The sequence below is a fragment of the Geotrypetes seraphini genome, chromosome 8 (assembly GCF_902459505.1).
Source record: "Geotrypetes seraphini chromosome 8, aGeoSer1.1, whole genome shotgun sequence".
In the NCBI taxonomy this organism is placed as follows: Eukaryota; Metazoa; Chordata; class Amphibia; order Gymnophiona; family Dermophiidae; genus Geotrypetes; species Geotrypetes seraphini.
In genome coordinates this window covers 177,109,717-177,135,297 of record NC_047091.1, presented here as the reverse complement: position 1 = coordinate 177,135,297, position 25,581 = coordinate 177,109,717, and the positions used below count along the sequence as shown (strand labels likewise).

Genomic DNA, 25,581 nt, shown 5'->3' with positions numbered 1-25,581 from the left:
AAAAACTAAAATAAGTATAGATAAAGATTAAAAGTACATTATAACTACATGATAATATGAAAATCAGTAATGTATATTATATTGTTTAAATAAGTGGGTTTTAAGATATTTTTGAAACTGATAGTAAGAAATGGAGAAACGAGAAGATTCAAACATGAATTCATTAATCCTGCTTGGAATGCGAAGGCCCGATCCAAAAATGTTTTGTAACGACATGCATTTGCAATGCAGCTATAAAAGCTAAGTGATTTAATGTTTTTGTAGCTAACGAAATATTAGCAGTATTTATGCAAAAAAGGGGGTTTTCTATTAATGGTTCAATGATAGCTCACATTTGTGAAGACCAGACAAGGTTTTCTATATCTGGCACTTGAGGTCTATTTTTCCCCTAATCTGCTAAATTTAAGAAAAATTGTAAGGGTTTCACATCTACTGGGATTTCCATGATGTGCTGTATACTTGTCGGTATCGACTTTTTTGCGAAGATTAACAACTATATAACCCTGTCAGCAGCCTTTCGTCCATGAACTCTAAGGCCTGTCTTGAACCTTTACTTTCATTTAGAATGGTCATGATTAATGCTCAGCTGAAAGTGCTGACAGAGGCACTGATCCCCCCTCCACCCCCCCCCCCCCGACACCCTTCCCAGGAACAGCAGCAGGCCATCCACGCGCGAACGAGCGAGAAGGCACAACCTGCGGGTTTCCCTGGCCATGTGATCAAGAGGAGGGTTCTCACCGTGAAGTTGTGCGCGTGCAAAAAGCTCTATGACTTTTTGGTTTTTACCAGCCCCTTCTGAACCAGGCAGCGATAGAATTCCTGAACGTACGTGTAAACACACTTCCAATCCGGTTCCCTCATCCGGACCATGTCTTCCACGTCCAGCAACTGCGGACAATCTGCGTGCTTCCTATGGGTAGAGGGGTCGGGGGGGGAGGAGGAAAAGAGGGGGGAAAAGAGAGAACAAATACACACAGCCCAGTTGGGGAGAGAGAGAGAAAAACAAGAGAAATATATAAAACCAAATTGACATTCGCCTGGTGGCATCACATGATCAACATACACATGCTTTGTAAACTGGTGCAATGTGCTTGAGTCTACGAGTGCAGAGGGTGGAGGGGGGCGAACGCCTTGCCGATGCAACTGGAGTGAAACGATCAGACATTAACAAGCAGTACCAGGAGAATGCAGAGATGCGCATGGAGTGACCGGTGAGGGACTGTGATTTCTCAGTGAGGAAAACCAGAATAGAGGGAAACAGAGGTTCTGTGAAGTGCAGTAAAGCCAGATTTAAAAATATAGAAAAAGCACAAAAAAACCTCAAAACACAACAAACCAAAATAAATAAAATAAAAATAAAAAAATGGTCTGGCATCAGATTCCAGAGTAAATCTAATGATCTATATATCTGTATCAATATATAGATGGGTGGCAACACTTGGCCCATTTCTCCTTATATATTTCCATGAATATATAGATGGGTCAGGGCAGCACTTGTCCAGTTCCCTCGGTACCTTGGCCCTGCTCGTAACTGTGGCCCGGCACAACCGTTGGCAGTACTAAAAGCTCCAAGGCGGGCCAGAGAAGGGACCAAGGCATCTGGAGTCTAGAACATGAGGCAGGTTTTCCTGTTCATGTCCAGTCAATTCAAGCATCATGTGAAAGGGGGGGACGGGGTATGTTTCTCTCCATTCACCATGTGCGAGCAGAACACGATATCTCAATCCAACCCATGCAGAAGAGAGAAAAAGAGACAAAGTTGGAAGCTCCAACAGCGTCATTAACCAAGAGGAGTCTACTTGGAAACAGCTGGGCTGCTGGCACAAGGGAGACCTCGTAACGTGACAGTCCTTCTAGAAAGCCACACAATTGCTCAGTGGCCTCAGAAAGCCTCTCTACCTCTGCAATATACTAAAGAGAGTCGTTTTGTAATGAGTCCCCAACTTTGTAGAATCCAGGAAAGTTAAAAACGTCCAAATCAGAATGGAGACGTTTCAAGTTCTATTAGTGTTTTGAACATAAGAACATAAGAAGGTGCCTCCGCTGGGACAGACCAGAGGTCCATCTTGCCCAGCGGTCCGCTCACGCGGCGGCCCATCAGGCCTATCGCCTGAACAGTGGTCCCAGACTAATTTTGTAACTTACCTCTAATCCTCTAATCCTATCCTTATAACCTACCTCTATTCCTATCTGTACCCCTCAATCCCTTTGTCCTCTAGGTACCTATCCAAACCTTCTTTGAAGCCCTGTAGCGTGCTCCTGCTTATCACTTCTTCTGGTAGCGCGTTCCATGTATCCACCACCTGAGTACAGGATCTGGTGACCTAGAGTCTGTTCAGAAATGCTTGGTGAAATGGACATCAAATTACGAACAAGTCAAAACAGACACACAGGAATACTTATGTCATGAAATGGCTTAACATAATCGTCTATCTTAGCCAATTTAAAATCAGATTTCCAACTTTCCCAAAGCTCTCCCAGAGCCTAGGTATCCCTTGCCTGTTTCCTTTTTGGGGGGAGGTGGAGAGCAAGACAACCACCACTGGGGAGGCAAATGAAATGACCCCCTCTCCTAATCCTGCCAGTGGAATGCAGCTATGTTGGAACACTTTTCTGAAACCTAGATGAATCGAGAAACAGGTCTAAATACCAAAGTCCATCGTTTTGGACTTAAAACAATCATACATGGGGAATGGGTGTCTATATTTTGAGCCCGCCCTGGTCCCACCCACAACACAACCACACCAAGCTCCCTCTGTCATTTGAACCTCCTTAAGTTTTAGAAAGTCATATCCTGGCTTTTGTCAAATTGGGATTCATGCCAAATGAACATCTAGAACACTCTTCTAAAAATAAAATGCATTTTCGTGTTCTTATGTGCACAAAACTAAAGACAAATCCACCGAAGGTGAAGTACAAACAAAAACACAGCAGAGGGAGACAAAAGGCACAAAGAAGTCTTATGATTTTTTTTGTTTTTAGGCTCCTGATGCAGGCCTAGAGACCGAAACACGTGTCAAGTCCATTTATTTCCAATAAATATCACCGCGTGTTATGCCATTTAAGAGTTCTTCGTGCCTTTTGCCTCCTCCTTTGTGTTCTTAGCCAGAAAGGTCTGTCACTCTTTACGGGGCAGATCAAACCCTCTGAAGGTTAATGAGCTTTTGGGCTGCCTTAGAATAAAAGCATGAAATGAAAGCTGCAGAGATGCAGAAACAGACTTAGGAGACTGAAGAAATGAGGGGAAGGGAGGCTAGCTGAAGAAGCCATCCTGCTGGCACCCTTATTACTCTTGAGATGAAGCATTTCTTCAGAGGCCAGCTGAAGTCAGTTGCACCGGAGCTTCGGTTCCATCTGCCCAGCATGCGATTCTCATCCTATACACACTGTCTAATAAAATTCTGATATAACTTCAACGTCTAGACTGTTAACGTTACTCCCTGATCTTCAGCGTCAAGACTCTGCCTTCCAGCTAGGGTCTCGGCATCTGAAACAGGACATCGACCCCCCTCTACTCTTCTTAAATCATCTTCCTGTTAAAGTCATTTACATTCATCAACTAACAAACATTTAACGTTAATGGCTGACTTATGTAATGCAGGCGAGTCTGAAGACAATGAGTTCAAATAAGCCACATATACATTCATGGGACACAAATCCACTGTAAGGGTTGACATGGGTGAACTTACACCTTTGACACTGATCGATTTATACTGGGAGGGGGGGGGGGATTTCATGAGTACCAGAGCGCTAGACGTTCTCAAATGAAAGCAAGCCCAGCAAACGTTCATGGCTTACACATGATTAGTCTAGACAAGCCTGGGTTAAAAGGAATGACTAAGTTTAGTTCTGAAGCTGGACCGAAGACTTCAAACACATTCAATCCTCATGTTTAGTACAATTTTGCTTGCATACAAGAAACAGTCCATCATGCGTATCTGAATAAAGCAAATATCAAGAGGGTTAATACATGCTTAGCACTGCTGGACCCATGCGTTGATCCCCTTCTCCAAGGTGAAGCAGTAGGTACCTGAAGAGGTGTGCATCCGGTAGGTGCCGGTCTGTTCTTTACTAAAAAAATAGATCCTTGGTCTCTGTTCTCAACACCGACATGCACCAACCTGTTACACGATTCATTCCAACAAGACTCAACTCAAGGGCCACTGACACTCGGCCAGGAAAGGCCTAAAGGAATTGGGCGATACGTACTCTGCCGAAGAGAAGGCCAAGTCAAAATTTTTGCGACGATTCTGCGGATTGAGTTGACTGTAGTCAAAGGCATCGGGGAAAAAATTGTGGACAAGAGCACAGAAGGCCATTCCGTCGCTCCAGCTGGATGAAAAGTTCTGGATATTCACGTGCTAGAAAACAAAATGGGAGACAAGGTCACAAGATATTTCCAGAACCAATTGTGCTTTCAATCCTTTCCTTCCCGAAAGCTTTGAAATGACTTACCTCGTACCCTCGAGTCTTTGTTTTGCACCAGTCCAACAGCATTTGCTTAATGCTATTGGCATTGGGGACCCCAAAGCTAGACGAACGTTGGACAGCCACTCTGGAAAGAGCTGGGTTTGAAGGGCTACAGAAAAGAAACAAATCGCTCACTGAACGAGGCCGAAATCCTTAAATGGACCAAAAATACAGAGCTAAGAAAACTGAGCGTAAAGAGGGAAATCTGAACCACACACTCACCTCCCGCTATCCTTCTCCAACTTGTCAATCATAGCTTTCCGGGCCTGAGTAGCTGAGGTCTTTGGCAGGGCCTGAGCCTTCATCATCTCCTTTTTCCGCTCAGCCTGACGCTGTTCCAAAGTGGCCAGGCTGCTTCTACGTGAAGAGGCATCGTCCTCTCGATCAAAGATACTATAAAGACAAAGAGAAAAAGGTGCAGCAGTGTGGTAAGAGAAAATGTCTCTCATGGCCAAAAGATATCGCATCATGAGACTACATCAAAGAGTGGCATTGTTAGCAATGAATTCAAACAGCTAACGAAATCAGTTTAAGCTTTGATGTAATAGAAACATAGAACATAGAAGATGACGGCAGAAAAGGGCTACAGCCCATCAAGTCTGCCCACTCTGCTTACCCACCCCCTGTCTATGCCCTAATGACCCAATTTCCTGATCTTGACCCTCGTAGGGATCCCACATGGTTATTCTTAAAGTCTGGCACAAGTTAATAAATGCACAAATATTTTAGCAATATTTTAATTTACACAGTAAAGAAACATGTTAACGCTGATGGGAATTACTCTTGTACATCCTCATTTTTCAATTTTTTTGTTTTTTTTTGTTTTATAAATCTTTATTCATTTTCTTATGTTACAGCAAGTGGATTACATAAGCTCAATTAAAACTTGGATATACACACTTGATAAACTCATAATAAATATCAGTGAAACATTTTTTTTCTTTTGAAGCAAAGTATAAAATACAGATTAATATATAAGAATTTTAAATTATATAATACATATTGAATATAATAGTTTCCCATCCCCTCCCCCCTCCCTTCCAGTCAGTAATACATATTTTTATTGTATTCTCTTCTGTTATTGGTATAATAATTTAAATTATTGAAATATTTTGTAATAACCAGAAATATGCTCCCCTCCCTTTTCCCTTCCTATCATATATTTTAATTATGGGAAAATTTATCATTCTTTACAAAAATCTGTTAATGGTCCCCATATTTTTTGAAATTTATTCATATATCCTTTTTGTGTTGCAATAGCGAGTTCCATTTTGTATATGTGGCATACCGAATTCCACCAGAAAATATAGTTTAATCTGTCATGTTGTTTCCAATTAAATGTGATTTGTTGTATTGCTATTCCAGTTAAAATAAATAGAAGTTTGTTATTACTTGATGAAATTTGACTTCTTGCTCTCATGGTTGTTCCAAATAATTTTTTTTTTTTTTAAACCCCTCAATAAAATTCATTAGAAAAAGAGAAAAAGCTAAAAGTACACTAAATTTACAGCTGTTTTTAAAACATTTGTAGAACTGGAGGCTCTCTGGTCCTGCTTGGTATCCCTGACCCAGAGGTCATAAGAGGAAAGGGAGGTAGCTTCATCTTCCCCCGTAAACATAAAGGAACCATCAAAGGGACCTGCAGGATGGGAGGAGTAGACAGAGGGTCCCCAGCGCCAGGCCTTGGTGCACCCAGGTTTTGAGATGTTTCTATCATTTCCACTTACTTTAATAGACATCAAATAGCTTTACGCCATCTCTAGGGCTGGTGTTAACATGGAACAATGAAGCACTTTCAGCTTAGCGCAAAATTATTCCCAGCACTAAACTTCCAGCGTTTTGTTTAACAAAAGATTTTTTTTCAGCATTAAAATCCATATTAAAGGTAGGTGTACAAGCAACAGTGAGAAACGCACGCTTAATCTTCAGTACAGAAGTGCACCAAGATTATTCCACTGTCTTGGAATTCCTCTAATCCTAATTCCACCAGATCCTCCCAAAAATTAAAACTATCCTTCCCTTCTATAAAAGGTATATCCCATGTTGGAAAACTAGGGACATCCCTCCCCTTTAGAATCACTGAGCTCTGGAACAACCTTACATCCCCTCTCCGAAACTCGAGCTCCCTCCAACTCTTCCGAAAACATCTGAAAACTTGGCTTTTCTCAAAATTGTAACATCCCCCCCCCTCTCTGGTACCCTAATACCCCCTTTATCTTCCTTACACTTAATCCTATAACCCCTCCTTTGGAGTTCCTTTCTATCTTAACCCTGTAAACCGTGCCGAGCTCTACGATTGTGGAGAAGATGCGGTATTACATTACATTACATTAATGGCTTATATTCCGCCTGTACCTTGCAGTTCTAAGCGGATTACATCAAAAAGATAGCTGGACTTTTCCAGGAAGAGGAATACAATTAAAGGCGTAAGGTCTAAAACAATTTTGAAGTAAGGATGCTAAGAGGGGGCGAGAGGGGAAAAGGAAGGGGTTAGGACATTTGGGTGTATTTCTTGAATAGTAGGGTCTTGATTTCTTTGCGGAAAGCCTTGAGGTCAGTTGAAGCTGTCAGTAGGTTGGTGATGGTGGGGTCCAATTTAGCTGCATGTGTTGCTAGTAAGTTGTCATACATCTTTTTGCGTTTAGTTCCTTTAAAAGGGGGGTAGAAGAAAGGGGATTGGGTTCTCCTCTGTCTGGTTGAGTGGTTCCTGTTTAGACGGTTGTTTAGGTGGGTGGGTGCCGTTCCGTTTAATGTTTTGAATAACATGCAGTATAATTTGAATTGGATGCGGGCTTGTATTGGAAGCCAGTGTGAATCTAGGAAGGCGTTGCTAATGTGGTCAAATTTTCCAAGGGAATAGATCATTCTGAGGGCAGTGTTCTGCACGGTCTGTAGTTGTTTTATTAGGTAGGTGGGACAGGAAAGGTAGAGGATATTGCAATAATCCATTAGACTTAGGACTAGGTATTGGACTATGAGTCTGAATTGTTCTTTGTCGAAGAATTTTCTAATTTTGCGAAGGTTGCGCATGGTGAAGAATACTTTTTGTGTGATTTTGTTGATTTGCACCTGAAGAGTGCAACCTCTGTCTACTGTTACTCCAAGGAGTTTGAGAGTGGGCTGTATGGGATATTTGGGTTTTTATTTCTAGTTTCTGTATGGGTTTTTATTTCTAGTTCAGTTATAGAAGGGGTTTTGTCCTTTTCAAGCAGTAGAAATTTTGTTTAATCTGGATTGAGCTTCAGTTTGTGATCTGTCATCCATTTTTCCACTGCTTCTAGTGTTTTTTCCAGGATGTCTGTTGTGGTGGGGTCTTGTGTGTCAAAGGGGAGGAGTATGGTTATATCGTCTGCATAGCTGAATGAGGTTACTTTGAGTTTGTCTAACAGGGTACCGAGGGAGGAAATGAAAAGATTGAAGAGCATGGGTGACAGTGGGGAACCTTGAGGTACTCCGCAGGGATTGGTCCAAGGCTCCGATATAAGGTCCTTTGTTTTTACTCTGTATGTTCTTGTTTTGAGGAATCCTTGAAACCAGTTGTATACTTCGCTTGAGATCCCTATTGCTTCTAATATCTGAAGAAGTATAGTGTGGTCGACCAGGTCAAATGCGGCAGAGAGATCGAGTTGAATTATCAGCATCCTTCTTCCTTTGCTAAGGTGCTGTCGGGCTATATCTAGAAGGGAAACTAGCAGTGTCTCGATGCTGTGGTTAGATCTGAACCCCGATTGAGTTGGGTGGAGTAGGTTATGGTCTTCAAGGTAGTTGGTGAGGTATTGGGCAACCAGACCTTCTATTAGTTTAACATATAATGGAATTGAGGCGATGGGTCGGTAGTTGGAGGGGGTATCTATTGGTCCTTTAGGATCTTTCAGTATTGGGGTGATTATGATTTCTCCTAGGTCTTGTGGGAATTGGCCTTCCGTGAGAGTTGTTTGGATCCATTGCAAGAGGCAAGCTCTAAATTTGGGGGATGCATTTGTAAGTAAATATGAAGGGCAATTGTTCAGGTCGCATGACGCTCGACTATATTTTCTGTAGAGTCGGTTCATGTCCAACCATTGCACCTTTGTAAAGTTGGACCAGTGCCTGTCAGCTGCAGTGGCTTCATCTGTTGTAGGGTTTATTATGATCTCGTCTAGGAGGGTCGGTTGAGTTGTTGAAGGAGGCTCTAATAGTGGCGATCTTGTTCTTGAAGTGGTCCGCTAGTTGGGTGGCCGTTGGAGGGTGGATTCCTTGAGTGGCTAGGAATGGCTGAGTGTCGGTGAGGTTCTTCACAAGTTGGAAGAGTTTCTTTGTGTCTAAGGATTCTGTGCCTATTAGTTTGGAGTAATAAGCTCTTCGTTTTTCCTTAGGTTTGATCTTGTATTGTTTTATTAGATTTCTCCAAGCTACTTTGGTTAGTTCTTGGTTCTTTTTTTGCCATACTCTTTCGAGTTGTCTGCAGTGTCTTTTTAGTTGAAGAAGTTCTGTGTCGAACCATTTGTCTGAAGATCTGCAGAGTTTGTGTTTTGTCTTTTCTGGGGCTAGTCCGTTCAAGGTTATTTCGCTCAGGGAGCGCCACTGGTGAATGAATACATTGTGGTCTATGGAGGCGATTGAGGGGTCTACTGTGGTCAAGAATGTAGAGGGGTCGATTTTTGGTCGGGTTTTGAAGGAGGTTTTGTGGGTTTCGTGTTTGCTTGTGCTTTGTGTCCAGTTGATGTTGAAGGTGAATTTGAAGTGGTCTGACCAGAGGGAGGGGTGCCAGGCCCCATTGGAGATATGGATGTTTGGTGTGTGGGGGTGTTGGGACATGTAAGCTGCAATATCGAGTTGGTAGCCTTTTTCATGTGTGGGTTGAGGATACAGAATTTGGTAGGAGAGTGCATTGAGGTATGAGATTATGCCTGCAGCTTGTTTGGAGGAGTTGTCTTCTAGGTGGAGATTTATGTCTCCGAGGAGCAGGTTGTGTGTTGAGGTTAATGAATTCCGGAAGATGAAATCTTCAAGATCATGTTTTGTGGCGTTCCATTTTCCTGGAGCTATGTAACAGAGGATGCAAGTTAGGGTGTCTTTGAGTGAGTTACTGGAAAGTTGGCAGGCAAGCAGGTCTGATTGTGGGGTGGAGTGTTTGTCTAGGACTGTGATGGTAAGGTTGTTTTTTTACTAGGATGGCCAGACCGCCCCCTCGCTTTTTTTCTTGGCAGACTAATTCAAGTTTGTATCCCTTGGGGCAAAATTCTGTAATGCTTAGGTCCGAGTCGGAGGATAGCCAGGTTTCGGATAGGAAAAGGCAGCCTAACTGTTCTTTAACTATCCAGTCTTTTATTAGGTCTGCCTTTGGGCTGATTGATCTTATGTTCATGTACGCACAGGGGATTGAGAAAAGATGTTTGTGTAGTTGGGGATAAGCTGTGGGTGAAGGAGGTTCTTGGGTGTATGGGAGAGTTTGTGACCTGACTTCTTTGTGTTGGGGGGTGGTTTTCGTCCCCATGTGGGTGGGATGCTTTCTTGTGTGGCTGTTGTGCATTCTATCAGGTTTCTTGTCTGGTGAAGTTTCTTGGGTGAATGTGTCTGTCTGTATGTTGTTGTCACTATTGATATTGGTGAAAAGTGGTAGTCTGCTGTTTTCCAGTTTGTTGAGAGTAGGGAGAGAAGTAATAGGGTGCATAGGAGTTTGGTAGTAGGTGGTGACATTTTGTTGGTTGGCAGCTGGAGAGTGACCGAAAGGTTCAATGCAGGAGCAAAAGAGGAAAGCTGTGGGAGAGCTGGAACTTAGGACGGTTGAAAACCAGTCAGGAGCCCTTGTCTAGTTGAAATCCGCGTGGTTTCGGCGACCTAGGAGGGGAACGGAGCTGGCTCACAACGCCCAGTTAAAGTTGGGCAGAATCGGCCAGATAAGAAACCTGCGCCGGCAGGAGGCTTTCGGCGATCCCCGGTGGCTGGAGGAAGCAGGGGCTCTAAGAGAGTAGGAGCAGAGCCCTCCTGCTTGAACGGCATCGGGCGGAGGAACAAGATGGCAGAAACTTCCTCCTTCCTCTGCCTTGGAAGTTGCTGGGGGGAGAAGCTTTCGGTGGCCCTCTAGGGCTGAAGAAAATCCGACGTTAAAGTCGGGCAGAGTCGGCGATCCCCGGTGGTTGGAGGAAGCAGGGGCTCTAAGAGAGTAGGAGCAGAGCCCTCCTGCTTGAACGGCGTCGGGCGGAGGAAGGAGGGACAAGATGGCAGAAACTTCCTCCTTCCTCTGCCTTGGAAGTTTAGTTTAAGGATTTCAATTCTGTAGAATTAGCCCACATTTTTTTGCATGACTTTAGAATTAGGCTTCCAAATGGTACAAATTAATACAGGATTATCTTTCCAGAAAACCCAGAACAAGTTTACAAGATATCTGGGGTATGGAAACAAAACAAAATATCTCTGCTACTCAATGGCCCCGAATTTGGACTCGAAGGGTGAGTTGTACAGCATCTATGAGCCAAACCTTGTATTTTCTATTGTATAGAATATTTTGGACACTGGTAAGATTGCAAAAACTGGATAATACAAAATATGATAGATGCTGGCATTGTCATCTTGAAGTGGGGACATTAGATCATCCTCTATAATAAAACCCTAAGCGCGCATGCGCACTTACAACACCTGCCTCTGTGGCTGTGTTCCATTTGCGCCGTGTGCTGCTGTTTGCGGCGAGCGGCGCACGCAGCGGTTTCAGCGGCGGTTGGAAGCCGGCCTCAATGGAAAAAAAAAATTAAAAAAAATCAACAATGCCGGCTTACACGAAAAAAAAAACAAACGCTGCCCATGGAGACGAACAGGAAGTGAAGGACCGCCGCACACAGTCATGCGATCAACTCTAACTCATTATCCCTCCCTCCTCCTCTTCACCCTGGTGACCGGACTCCCTCTTCTCTCTCACCCGCCCCGTCTGGTTTTTTTTTTTTTGGGGGGGGGGGAAATCGAGCACCCTGGAGCAGGAGGACAATGAGAGAGTGTGAGCGTTGGAGATAGCTCCACTTAAGGCAGCGCTGCAGGCACCCCGGCAACAGGAATAGGAGAAGAGGGCCCGATGAGCCGGATGATAGGGAGAGACTGCTGGAATTTGGAACAAATGGTGCTGCTAGACAGGTGGAAGGTAAAAGGAAGGGATAATGGCTACTGTTAGAAAAGGGGAGCAGGGAAGGGGTGTTGTTGAACGGGGGGGAGGGAAAAGTTAGGGGAAAGTGTTACTGCTGGACAGGGGGAGTAGGGAAGAGGTGCTACTGGACAAAGGGAGGTAAAACCAATGGAAAAGGGTTACTGCTGAACAGGGGGAGCAGTGAAGGGATGCTGCTAGATAGGGGGGAGAAAAAAGTAAGGCAGAAGGGCTGCTAGCACCCGTTAATGTAACGGGCTAAAAAACTAGTTTATTATATTCTTGTCCTTTGATACTTAGGGCCTCTTTTACAAAGCCGTGCTAGCAGCTGCCCTGCGCTAATGGTCCGGAAGCCCTTAGAGATTTAAAGGGCTTCGGGGCTGTTGCCGTGTGGCTTTGTAAAAGAGGCATTTAATTTCTGGAAATGTATTTGGGGTAAAATAAATTTTGTTTTAGGGGTCTCTATTCCATTATCATATGATGTGATTGTATTTGGGACATCCCTGAGGCCTAAAAGCATAACTGATGATAATAAAGATAGGCTTCTTCTTATAATGACTGGAGTGGCCATACAACTGATCACTAGAAATTGGAAAAATTGGGATCATCTAAATTTTACATTTTGGTGGGAAACACTCTGGGCTCCTTTTCGGGCCTTAACGCGCGGAATAGCGGAAACGCGCTCTTGAGCAGGCGGTAGTTTTTTGGCTAGCGTACGCTAATCCGGTGCGTGTGCTAAAAACGCTAGCGCACCTTCGTAAAAGAAGCCCTCTGTTTATATTACCAATATGAAAGAATGCTAGCAGAGCAATCAGGAGATTGAGAGGGGACATGATCGAAACATTCAAGGTACTGAAGGGAATAGACTTAGTAGATAAGGGCAGGTTGTTCACTCTCTCCAAGGTAGGGAGAACGAGAGGGCACTCTCTAAAGTTGAAAGGGGATAGATTCCGTACAAACATAAGGAAGTTCTTCTTCACCCAGAGTGGTGGAAAACTGGAACGCTCTTCCGGAGGTTGTTATAGGGGGAAACACCCTCCAGGGATTCAAGACAAAAGTTAGACAAGTTCCTGCTGAACCTGAACGTACGCAGGTGAGGCTAGATTCAAAGAGGACACTGGTCTTTGACCTAAGGGCCGTCGCGTGAGCGGACTTCTGGGCACGATGGTCTAACCCAACAGCGGCAATTCTTATGTTCTTTTATAAAAAGGATGGAGTCGGTCCAGATAGTAGATAAGGACAGGTTGTTCACCCTCTCCAAGGTAGGGAGAACGAGAGGGCACTCTCTAAAGTTAAAAGGGGATAGATTCCGTACAAACGTAAGGAAGTTCTTCTTCACCCAGAGAGTGGTAGAAAACTGGAACGCTCTTCCGGAGGCTGTTATAGGGGAAAACACCCTTCAGGGATTCAAGACAAAGTTGGACAAGTTCCTGCTGAACAAGGACGTACGCTGATAGGGCTGGTCTCAGTTAGGGCACTGGTCTTTGACCTAAGGGCTGCCGCGAAAGCGGACTGCTGGGCACGATGGACCACTGGTCTGACCCAGCAGCGGCAATTCTTATGTTCTTAAATTTAAGGAAATTTGGGGTCCATTGGATTCATTTGTCAAATACCTTAAGGTTTAGTTAGTTAACTACCAGATTCAATTTATTTTTGTTACTCTCCACACACATCCAGGATGGGAGGGAGGGGGAGGGGGGTTGGGTAAATTGATGATGCAAGTGCTGTTTTATTGATTATTGAATGTTAAAATGTTGCACTTCTTATATGCTGTATAATACCAATAAAGAATTTAAAATAAAAATAGAATTAGGCTTTAAAAGTTTCTTTAATGTCCGAAGTGTCAACATAATCCAGCCCTATTGTACCATATGTTCTGGACTTGTGGACCAATTCAGCGGTTTTGGGTTGAAGTGGTGGACTATCTTTCCAGACACAAACGTTTGCCTTGTCAGGCTGATTTTTTTTTAATTGTTTTTTAACTTTATCTCTTTGGGCACAAGTAGTGCCAATAATGGTTTATTTGAGCGAGTGTCTCTTTTGGCACGCAAGTGTATTTTAAGAAATTGGAGGCTGCATGAGGCCCCCTCGGTGACAGAGTGGAAACATGAAGGTATCAAGTTTCAAGTTTATTAGATTTTAATATACCGACCATCAAGCAAATATCTGGACGGTTTACATTAGATTTAAAAATGACAGATAAGAGTAGAAACAATTGAAAAAATGTTAAGTAATTTAAATAATATATAGTGAACATTAAAAAACAATAACAAGACGGACTTGACAGTATGTTTTGCTCCTTATGGAACGGTTAGATGTTAAGAGAGCATCGCCAGCGACATGGTGGCAATTTACTCAAACCTGGTCGCCTATTTGGGATAATTTGCCTCATAGAGCCTGTAGTTATTTGTTGAATATGTAGTTTGTGTGTGGGATGGGTGGGAGGGAGAGAAGGGGGAGGAACTGTGTACTTACACTGTATGGGGCCACCATGAAGGACAAACATGGGTGGCCCACTTTACCTTGTACTGTTTTGTTGGTTAATTGAAAATTTAATAAAGAGATTTCTAAGTGCCTCTCTATTTCATATATATATCCATAATAATAAAAGGCTAAGCGCGCATGTGCTGTCAAAAATCCGTGAGTCCTGGTGGCGTGAGCTGTGCTTCTGTGCCAGTGCTCACAGCGCCTGCGCTAGCGCGTGTGCCAGCGACTCCTCCCTCCCACTGCCGGTCCTCTTCAAAGCGGCCTGCTGAGGTTCGCCAGCCACTGTAGCGAACCTTGCAGGCCGCTCTAGCAAATCCAGGGAGGCGAAGGCGGGACGGAGGCTGCAATCGGCAGCGGCTGCTGCTACTCCTCCAGCCGCCTAGCTCCTCTCCGCCGGCCCCGGCTGGCAGCCCCCTCTGCTCCGGTGGCCCGCGCAGGAGAAAGAGCGGATGAAGCAGGGAGACTGTGCAAAGGGAAACAAGGAGGTTGACGGTACGGGAAAGGGAGGGGGAGGAAGCCGAGGAATCTCTAGCACCCGTTAATGTAACGGGCTTAAAGACTAGTTTATATATACACTAGTCTTTAAGCCCGTTACATTAACGGGTGCTAGAATAGATGTGTCTGTCTGTCTGTTTCTTTATCTCTCTCTCCTTGGCCGCTGTCTGTATCCTTCTGTCCCCCCCCCCCCCTGAGCAAAGCTGTCTGCCCCCAGGACACACCTTCACCCCAAAGCAGCCACCTTTCCCTCTCCCTAACTGTCTCTCCATGGCCCTCTTCTGTCTCTCCCCCCCCTCCCGAGCAAAGCTGTCTGTCCCCAGCACACCTCCCCCCAAAGCAGCCCCCTTTCCCTCTCCCTATCTCTCCATGGCCCCATCTGTCTCCTCCAGCACACCCCTCCCCCCAAAGCAGCCCCCTTTCCCTCTCCCTATCTCTCCATGGCCCCTTCTGTCTCCCCCCAGCACACCCCTCCCCCCCAAAGCAGCCCCCTTTCCCTCTCCCTATCTCTCCATGGCCCCTTCTGTCTCCCCCCAGCACACCCCTCCCCCCAAAGCAGCTCACTTTCCCTTTCCCCCTGGCTCCCGGTATTGATTCCCTTCTTACCCTCCCAACATCCAAGCGTCTTCTGGCCTGCTCCTCTTCACCAAAGCAGCCTGTGATCGTGGTGGACGGCTTTAGCGAACCTCGCAGGCTGCTCTCTAACTCGGTAGCACGTTCCCTCTGACGCGATCCCGTGCGTCAGAGGGAGCGTGCTACTGAGCCTGGAGAGCGGCCTGCGAGGTTCTTTAAAGCCGGCCACGATCGCAGGCTGCTCTGAAGAGGAGGATCAGCGGCGGCGAGTGAGGGCGGGAGGTGACACGGCGACTCCTTCTTCTGCAGGTGGAGAGCGGCTTGCGAGGTTCGCTACAGCGGCTGGCGAACCTCAGCAGGCTGCTTTGAAGAGGAGCGGGAGGGAGGAGTCGCTGGTGTCTTTGGCGCAGGCGCCCTGAGGACTGGCACACCTCAGGGCACCAGCACTCACAAATTTTTAAGAGCGCATGCGCCTCTAGCATTTTATTTTATATATATATATATATATATATATATATATATATATATATATATATGGATCTAGGAGAAAAAAACCACACACACATATACACTTCTTCCTCCCTATTCGTGGGGGTTTAGGGGCAGAGCCGGCCTGCGAATAGGGAAAAATCGCGAATAACTTTTGGCCGGCTCTGATCCACCCCCGGACCTTACCTGGTGGTCTAGCAGTGACGCGGAGCAGGAGCCATCTTCATACACTCCTGCCCCGTGAAGAGCCGTGCTGCTGAGTTCCTGTGGTCTCATGAGACTACAACAGGAACTCGTAGGCCTTGAGCATGTGCAGATGCTCAAGGACCAGCAGAAGAGGAGGCCGATCTTCGGACACCGGCACCAAGCATAGGACATGCCGGTGCCGGTGCCCAGATGACGGTATGAAGCAGCAGGGGAGGGGGGTGCCCAATCGCGTCGGGGGGGGGGGTGCTGGATCGCAGCGGGGGATGCCAAATCGCGTCGGGGGGGTGCCGGATCGCGTCAGGGGGGGTGCCGGATCGCGGGGGGAGGGTGCCGGATTGCGGGGGGGCGCTCGTAAATCGAGCCACGCTCAGTTTCCGAGGTGCCGATTTTGCATATGTTTTGCTTATCTTGCAAAACACTCGCAAAACGGTGCACTCGCAAACCGAGGTACCACTGTACATTTAGGCTTTGTGTAAACTTGAAAATAATAATAATATTAATAAAAAAAAAAAAAAAAGATTGGGATACTTTATGACAACAGGCTCAGCCAAACTCCAAAGAACCTCACTGAGCAGAAGTCCTTACTGAAAAGAACAAAGTCATCCAAACAGTGCCAGTTTTGCACAATTAAACCGCTATTATACTGTCAAATGCAAAATGAGAGACTATTAAATTATCGTGAACGGCTTTGATTTGATGCCAAGAGGAACAGCAGAGCAAGTTTCTAAACAAACACACGGGCCAGGACGGTATAGCCAAACAAACTGCAGAAGCGTTGAAGTCAAATTTGCCCAAGTCTTGAATGCCACATTTCTCGCTGGTGAATTGCAGCCCCAAGAGACGCGAGGGACCACAGGACAATTCGAAGAGCGGGAGACTCGATCCACCGTGCTTACCTGCCCACTTTTTTAGAAGTGGAACTGAAGGACGATTTTGTCTGAACAACTGTGCCACCATCTACAAAGAAAAAGATTAAGACGTGTTATTGTAGCCTGGCTGCAGTTCACCCACAGAGCTGCCCAGCCAATTCTCGCTCCAAAGAACCCCTGTGCTCAGGAGCTGGAATCTTTTATTAAAAGAAACAAGAAGGGTTCCCACTACAGCTTTCGTTAGCACAGCCATGCATATTTAAGTGACTATACTTTGAATGATTTAAGTCAGGAAGATGCCTTTTCCTTGACACAGTGAATTTCTCTTTGTCCTTGTCACTGCGGATAACCGCAGGAAAACCATCCCCATGTCATTTTTTAAGGAGAGAGGGAAGAATCAGATTCTGAATGGGCCAGCCACTGACCCTCAAGCCTTGCACTGAAGAACGCTGATGTAGAAGGACTGAGGTTGAGAGAGACACTAGAGAATGACAGTCTCTGGTATCCAGAGCAGATATTATGATGTCATAATGTCTCATTCTACCAATAAGAACCAAGCTTATCAGTGATGTCACAATGGCTTCATTATCTTATACTTGGCTCACATAAGAATCGGCGTATGAATGGCTCAACCACTGACCCTCAAGCCTTGCATTGAAGAATGCTGGTATAGAAGGAATGAGGTTGAGAGAGACACTAGAGAATGACAGTCTCTAGTATCCAGAGCAGATATTGTGATGTCATAATGTCTCATTTCACCAATAAGAGCCAAGCTTATCAGTGATGTCACAATGGCTTCATTATCTTATACTTGGTTCACATAACAATCAGAGTCTGAAAGAGCTTAGCCACTGATCCTCAAGCCTTGCATTGAAGAATGCTGATGTAGAAGGACTGAGGTTGAGAGAGACACTAGAGAATGACAGTCTCTGGTATCCAGCGCAGATATTATGATGTCATAATGTCTCATTCTACCAATAAAAGCCAAGCTTATCAGTGATGTCACAATGGCTTCATTATACATGGCTCACATAAGAACCAGAGTATGAATGGGCTCAGCCACTGACCCTCAAGCCTTGCATTGAAGAATGCTGATGTAGAAGGACTAAGGTCTAGAGAGACACTAGAGAATGACAGTCTCTGGTATCCAGAGCAGATATTGTGATGTCATAATGTCTAATTTCACCAATAAGAGCCAAGCTTATCAGTGATGTCACAATGGCTTCATTATACTTGGCTCACATAAGAACCAGAGTATGAATGGGCTCAGCCACTGACCCTCAAGCCTTGCATTGAAGAATGCTGGTATAGAAGGACTGAGATTGACATTAAAGAATAGACACGGGATGGTTTCCCACAGTTATCTGCGGGGACGGGGACAAATTTTGTTACTGTGTCATTCTCTGCAAAGACATCTATAAACCAGGGATCTCCAACCAGGCCCTCGATAAGTCAGGTTTTCAGGATTTCCCAAATGAATATGTATGAGATCTATTTGCATACAACTGAAGCAGTGCATGCAAATAGATCTCATGCAAATTCTTTGGGGATAATCCTGAAAACTCAACTGGATTGCTGCCCTCCAGGACCGATGTTGGATAACCCTGCCATAAACCATACATTAACATCTCTGCCATGAAGTGCCTGTCTCTAGAACAGGAGGCTGCAATCTCTTTGCTCAGAGACCCTATAGACTCTATACTGTAACAGTTCTGTCATGAGATGTTTGTCACCCTCTTGCTGTTCCAGAGATCCCTATAACATGCTCTAAAGCGGTAAAAAAAAAAAGTTCTGGACTTACTTTCAGATCTCTTTACATAACTTGACTCGATGGTGGTAGTTCTAGAGGATTTATTTCCATCATCTGTAAACGAAAAAAATAAATCAGACCTTTTTTTCTACTGAAACCACTGAAAGAAAAGTAAAGGACAAGCTACCCAGTAGCATAGTGCCCCACGCCACATCCACGCCCTCCCTTCTAGCATGAGCAGCTCCTCCAGCCTGCATTGGCTTTCTCTCTGACATCACTTCCTGGCCCCTCGACCCAGAAGTGATTTCAGAGGGAGCCAGGCCGACATGAGCAACAGGACAAAGCAATTGCTCACGCTTGAGAAGATTTAAAGAGGTACATGTGGGGGGGGGGGGCAGGGAAGGGAGGGTGCAAGCATAGCATGGAGGGGGGGCGGAGAGGTGCCAGTGTCCCCCCAAGAAGGCACCCATGATGGTCCCCTTCCCCGCCTCCCCCTTAATACACCACTTCAGCTACCACAGGCTTCAGCAGACAGCATCACCCTTAATTAGCAGACCCTTGACGTGATTCGCACCAGAGGAATATGCTCCTCTTTGTGTCCAAGGGACATCTTCTCTTAGGTAGGAGAATAAATTAACTTAAATCTTAAAGGGAAGGGATCCCATCCCTCCCCTTAAGACTCAACTACCAAGAGCGAAACGCTTTATTTACTTCCCCTTAGATCACTCATAGGGTGAATTAGAGCAGAGTCATGCGCTTGGGGGAGTAGAAAATCAAGGGAGCCATATGTGCTGGGAAGTGAGAGGGACCTTGGGGTGATGGCGTCTGAGGGTCTGAAGGCGACAAAACAGTGTGACAAAGCAGTAGCTGTAGCCAGAAGGATGCTGGGCTGTATTAGCAGAAGAAAGGAGGTGTTAATGCCCCTAAACAGGTCACTGGTGAGGCCTCACTTGGAGTACACTTCCCCCTCCGTATTCGCGATAGTTAGGGGCAGAGCCGGCTTGCGAATATTAAAAAACCGCAAATAAAATTTGAGCTGGTTCTGCCCCTAACCCCTGCTTCCCCCCCGGTTATTTTAAGCCCTGTAAGCCCCCCCTTAAGCCTTACCTGATGGGCTAGCGGGTTTTCGGGGCAGGAGCAATCTTCCCACGCTCCTGCCCTGTGCAGATCGCTCACAGGAAATGGCTGCCTTGAGCTCCTGTAGTCTCTTGAGCCATTTCCTGTGAGCCATTTTCTGCATTGGGTCGGCAAATGCAATCGTCGCTAAAGCTGTTGAAATAGGTTTAGCGATGATCGCTGGCTTTAGTGCATCTGGGCCAGTATACGGACAGGGACACAGGCGTGCCTGGAAACACATTTTAACTGGTTAAACATTAGACCCTATGACTTCAGACTGCCATTGCCTGGAGACTGCAAGACAAACTCCTTCGTGGGCGCTCTTACTCGAATGAACGAGCCGTTCAGTCTTAGTGATGGTATTGACTGAAGACCCGCCGGCCATCCTCTCGTTCTGCCTCGCAGGAGCTTCTGTGGTTCGCCCTGCCCTGCCCTCCTGCGCTTTCATTTTCATCTCCTTCAGTCTCTGGTCTCGTTCCTTCTCACGCTGATCTGGAAAACCAAGGAGGAAGAAATCAAGACAGAACAATAAAGCTATTTCTTTTGAGTTATCTGGAATACAGAGAGTTCCTCATCCAGATTCACTCCTTGTGGTGTTAAGAAATAGATGATACAGATGATACCCCTGTGCGGTACCACTTAAATCACACCTTAAAAGGAAAGCAATCATTTCCCCCTTTAAATCAAATGCAACTATGTTGTCAAAATCACGCCAGAAGATTTGTTTTTTTATGCTTTGACGTTTCTGGATTTGTGCAGAGGAATTTATTTTGTAGACCGACACAGATAAATGCTAAATGGTGCTGGCTTGTCCCCATTCCACAGAGAGAGGTAATAAGGTGGCATTACTTTCTGCCCCTCTGTCATCGTCACTTTCATATCAGAAGCAGAAAACACAATAGTCCAGGGCATGTGATTTTCATAAAACATTCCCACGAGCACACAAAAGAAATACTTTGCAACATGTACACCAAGTTATAAAGGCAGCACTCAAAGATATAACAGTGGTTTTAATGGAAGATGAACTTTCAAGTGGACACATCAGTAGATTTTTTTTAATTGATAAGTCTTTATTCAAAAAAGAGATGTTTGTTCCTTTGTAATTGTTAATAAAGATATTGGAAAGGAAAAAAAAAAAAAAAAAAAAGAGAAACCAGCAACATAGCAAAGTCAAAAAACATACTTCAAACATTGTATCACAGCAACAAGGAAACAGGTTAGTCTGTAATGCACCCATTCCCAGACACTTGTAAATTATAATACCCAACCCTCTCCCCCTCCCCAATACCTACCCCCATCCTCTATATAGCAAACAAAAAACCCTAGAATCCAATTCCTCCACACCATCACCCGCAGTTTCCACAAAGCATTCACCCTTAATTCAAAGCCCTACGTGCTTTATGAGTCTGACCTGAGGGGAGGAAAGTTTAAACAGAAGAAGCAGCCACAAAAAAGATAAGACAGAGTATATATTGGGTTATAAATAGAGAGGGCAACCAAGAATGAGACTAAAAAAGGAGGCATCGCAACCAGTGCTGTGGAGTCGGAGTCGAGGAGTCGGAGTCAATTTCGGGTACCTGGAGTCGAAGTCGCCAAACTCCGACTAAATTTAGATTGGAATTTAAAAAAAGCAAGTTTAAAAGTCCCAATTCACAAAAAGTTATAATTAATGACTTCTCTACTGTAAGAATAAAGACCAATGCATGCAGTGCCTCACGTAACCGCAAAACGAACATGTGCTTCGCTATATGGCACGCAACGCACAATTCGGAGCGCCAATACTTATAAATGTATTCTCCCTTGTTGTTGTTTACAACTTATTTCCAACGTTCAACAAGGTTTTCAATACCTCGTTGGTAGAAATCACCTGGTGTAGACTCAAAAAATTCATCCAACCAAGCTCTCCCACCATACGCACAACATCTTTTTACGCGGATGAAGATCTTGTTTCACGCGCGGGGTCGTTTGTTTACCGGAGTCGGAGTCAGAAGTACAAAAAACTGAGGAGTCGGAACATTTATCTACCGACTCCACAGCCCTGACCGCAACTCATATTCTGTGCAAACCCGACTGCTACTGCTGCTGCCAAGCTTAGCTAAAACCCGACGAGCGCGTTATGGCTTCTTAACGCCTACGAGACAGAAGGGGTATCCAAAAACACGTCCCTGCTCTATTTAGAGATCTGAAGAAGTGGACAGATAAAAGGAATGAGAAGACCCTAAAGCTGCAGACTCAAAATTTACAAATGTGGTTCGAGGCCACCAAAATCCAGGGGCCAAAACTGAACAATGCTTTCTTTCTTCGGAAGGGGGGAGGTACATACGAAGTAATGATCCCATAGGTCCTGAGACTGAGGCCCCCCCTATGCACAAAAGCTTTCTGTGGCTGTATGACTCAATAAGCAGTCTTACTGCCGCGGAAAGCTCTCTTCCTGATGCGCATAGCAGCCGTCGAGAGCCCTATACAAATGCATTGCAAGGAGATCATTAGTACACTTCTCCCTCGTTATTCGCGGGGGATACGGGCAGAGCCGGACCGCGAATGGTGAAAAACCGCGATTATCCGAGACTACGACGGGAACTCCCTACAGCTATTTCCTCATGGCGAACTGCACGGGGCAGGAGCGTAGGAAGATCGCTCCTGCCCTGAAAGCCATCTAGACCACCAGGTAAGGCCAGGAAGGCGGTAGGGAGGTAAAAAATGTGGTTTTTTTATTTCCCCCCCCCAAAAAAAATCACGATTATGTGAAATCGTGAGTGCAGAAACCGCGAATGGGGAGGGGAAACTGTATATCTTAAAGGATCATTAAATGAGCTCTCCATGCAATGCACAAATAGGAACGCCTTCCTTTTACAGGGAAAAATTTGTGGCTGTGAGGCAGGGTGACCCATCAAAAGTGCGCTGGACATTGGCGCACCGACAATCCCGCTGCGACATTTGCAAGCAGGACTAATACGTGCCGCTGCTTCTGCCGGTTTCAGGCCTACACTTAGAAGGCCTGGCGCTCCCGTTCGGAGGTATGGGGCCACCACACTGAAAACTGTTCCCCCCCACCACACTGAAAACTCCCATTCTCCTTTCTTTAGGAGTTTTATGTGGTGAATGGGGGGAGGGGCAGTGGCGTACCTAGGGGGGAGCAGTCCGCCCCGGGTGCATGCCCCAAGGGGGTGCAAAGGAGAGAGCTGAACGGGAACGACGGGGCTCAGAAAGTTGCTAAGATGAGGGCTAGGAGGCAAACGCGGAACACAAAAGGGGAGAGGGAGTGCATTTTTGGACACAAGGCATGAACTTGGGAGAAAGGATGGAGGAAGGGAGGGAAAGAGGTGGGGGGGAGGGAGTGCGTTTTTGGACACAGAAGGCGTTAACAGGAGAGAGGAAGGGAAGGAAAGAGATGCAGAGGTGGGGGAGGGAATGCGTTTTTGGACACAGAAGGCATGGACTTCGGAGAGAGGAAGGTAGGGGAAGAGATGGTTGTGTACACGGGGAATGGAAGAAAGAAGAATTTTTGGTCATAGGGAGGGAATGAGGTACAGACAGTGGCATACCAAGGTGGGGGTGGGATGGGGGGGCAGTCCGCCCGGGTTTACGCCCCAAGGCCCCAGTGTTCTCCCTAGGCCGGCAAACTGCAGCTCTTTAGCCACTTGAGTGCCACCGCCGCCATCGGTAACAGGCTGGCGCCGAGTTCTCCCTGCTTTTCCCTGTGGGGCCGATCAACTCTCGCCGCCCGTATCAATTCTGACGTCGGAGAGGACGTTCTGGGCCAGCCAAACGCTGCCTGGCTGGCCCAGAACGTCCTCTCCGGCAGAAGCGGTGGAGCGTATCAGTCCTGCGCACAAATGTCACCGTGGCTTTGTCGGCGCGCTTTAGTTATGGTACCGTGAGGCACACAACGTTTGCACAAGAGCAGCGTCTATTTTTGGGGTCGACTGGGAGAGCAGGGGCTGCTGGCTCAGCTGCGGCTGGCTTTTTTTTATTTTTTAATAGATGCAGCTGTTATACAACCATTGCACAACATCTGCACCCTACTTAAAAAAAAAAAAAAGCTGGTCCCAGCTCCGGAACCCCATCAGCTGGCGGCTGCCGGCAGGAGGAGGAGCTGTGCCTAGCAATTGCTCTTCTTACCGGGGCTGCTCCGCGGGAACATAATGCGTGCGGTTTGCATGCTATTTGTGCTGAGTATCACCCGGTCAAGAAAAATCGCTCCCACCAAGCTATTTTTTACCGTGGTGTCGGAGCGTTGTGCATCGGGGGCCTGAGGGAGCAGAACTGGTCCTAGAAAGCAGTGGTGCATATGGAGAAGGGCAGGCAAAGAGCCAGCTCAAATCAGAGGACAGAATACCTCGTTTTTTCTGTCGCAGCTCTCTCATGGCCGTTCTAATTAACCGTCTTTCTTCATAATCTGTTGTCTGATCCAGCTAGAGAAAGCCAAGAGAACAGTGAGTATTCATATGGCATACAGTCTCTTAAACAATCTCCACCACCACAAAAATGGGAACAAATTAATTGTACTCCAGATACCTCAAAAACAGTTTATCCTATGAAAATGTGTGCCACCGAAATATTAAATATTAGTCTTTAAGCCCGTTACATTAATGGGTGCTAGAATAGATGTGTGTGTCTGTCTTTCTTTCTTGCTTTCTCTCTCTCCTTGGCTGCTTTCTGTCTGTCTTTCTTTCTTTCTGTCTTTCTCTTTCCTCGGCTGTCCACCACCACCCCTCACCTGCTCCCCCTGTCCAGCAGTAGCCCTTCTCCCTTCCTTTTACCTCCCCCGTGTCCAGCAGTATCCCTTCCCTGCTCCCCCTGTCCAACAGCAGCCCTTCTCCCTTTGTTTTACCTCCCCCGGTCCAATAGTACCCCTTCCCTGCTCCCTCTGTCGAGCAGTAGGCCTTCTCCCTTCCTTTTACCTCCCCCCTGTCCAACTGCACCCTTTCCCTGTTCCCCGTGTCCAGCATCCGGCTTCCGTTCTGTTTGCATCTGCCCTCCTGTCCTGTCAGCACCCACATGACACCCTCCAGCCGATCCTGTTCAAACCACCACAGCTCAACTGCCTGCACACGCCGACAGCTGCCTCATGCAGCCGCCGCCTGCACGCGCCAACAGCCGCCGCACGCCGTAAATAGAATACGGCCACACTGCAGGAATCACACTGCAGGAATCACAAAACCCTAAGTGCGCAGGCGCGCTTAGGGTTTTATTATAGAGGATAGTTAAAGATATTGTACTTGATCCTGAAGGAAAAGGATCTCAGAAATCCAAGCCATAGGGATCCTTTTACAAAGGCATGCTAGCGGTTTTAGCGTGCGCTAGCCGCTACTGCCTCCTTTTAAGCAGGCGGTAATTTTTTGGCTAGCGCGTGCTAAAAACGTTAGTAAAAGGAGCCCATAGTTTTTTTAATGATACAAAGAAAACATTCTTTTCACTTGGCCACTTTTTTATTTTTGACGTGTTTTTTAACATACTCTTTAGATCGGTCAAGTTGGCGAAATGAACAAATGGGATACCTATGTGGGATCCCTACGAGGTCATGCCAAGGGATAGGGTCACTAGGACTGAATGAGCGGGTCAGTAGAGTGACAGTATAATTACAATTATTCTTTAGGGGGTCAGTAGACTTAAGAGGGTGGGTAAATAGTGTGGGCAGACTTGATGGGCTATGGCCCTTATCTGCCGTCATCTTTCTATGTTTCTATGTTTCTAAATGGGTTCCAGTTGGTCAACTGATTGAGGGTTCACTAGGTTGAGAGAAAGGAAAATGGTAAAACCAGAGGACATAATTTGAGGTTGAGGGGTGGTAGATTCAGGGGCAATGTTAGGAAATTCTACTTTACGGAGAGGGTGGTGGATGCCTGGAATGCGCTCCCGAGAGAGGTGGTGGAGAGTAAAACTGTGACTGAGTTCAAAGAAGCGTGGGATGAACACAGAAGATTTAGAATCAGAAAATAATATTAAATATTGAACTAGGCCAGTACTGGGCAGACTTGCACGGTCTGTGTCTGTATATGGCCGTTTGGTGG

The 25,581-nt window shown here is 45.9% G+C and overlaps 1 protein-coding gene across 1 annotated transcript in view; it reads right to left on the bottom strand.

Annotated features, from left to right (window-relative positions):
* The window catches only part of SMTN (smoothelin), a 336,207-nt gene that overhangs the window by 16,948 nt on the left and 293,678 nt on the right, over positions 1-25,581 (bottom strand). The window contains exons 15-22 of the mRNA XM_033956006.1: positions 23,907-23,982; positions 19,895-20,059; positions 18,503-18,565; positions 16,729-16,789; positions 4,693-4,863; positions 4,456-4,579; positions 4,210-4,361; positions 842-910 (exon numbers count right to left, since the gene is read on the bottom strand). Coding sequence (XP_033811897.1) covers positions 842-910; positions 4,210-4,361; positions 4,456-4,579; positions 4,693-4,863; positions 16,729-16,789; positions 18,503-18,565; positions 19,895-20,059; positions 23,907-23,982 — 881 coding nt within the window. The remainder of the gene's footprint in view (positions 1-841; positions 911-4,209; positions 4,362-4,455; positions 4,580-4,692; positions 4,864-16,728; positions 16,790-18,502; positions 18,566-19,894; positions 20,060-23,906; positions 23,983-25,581) is intronic.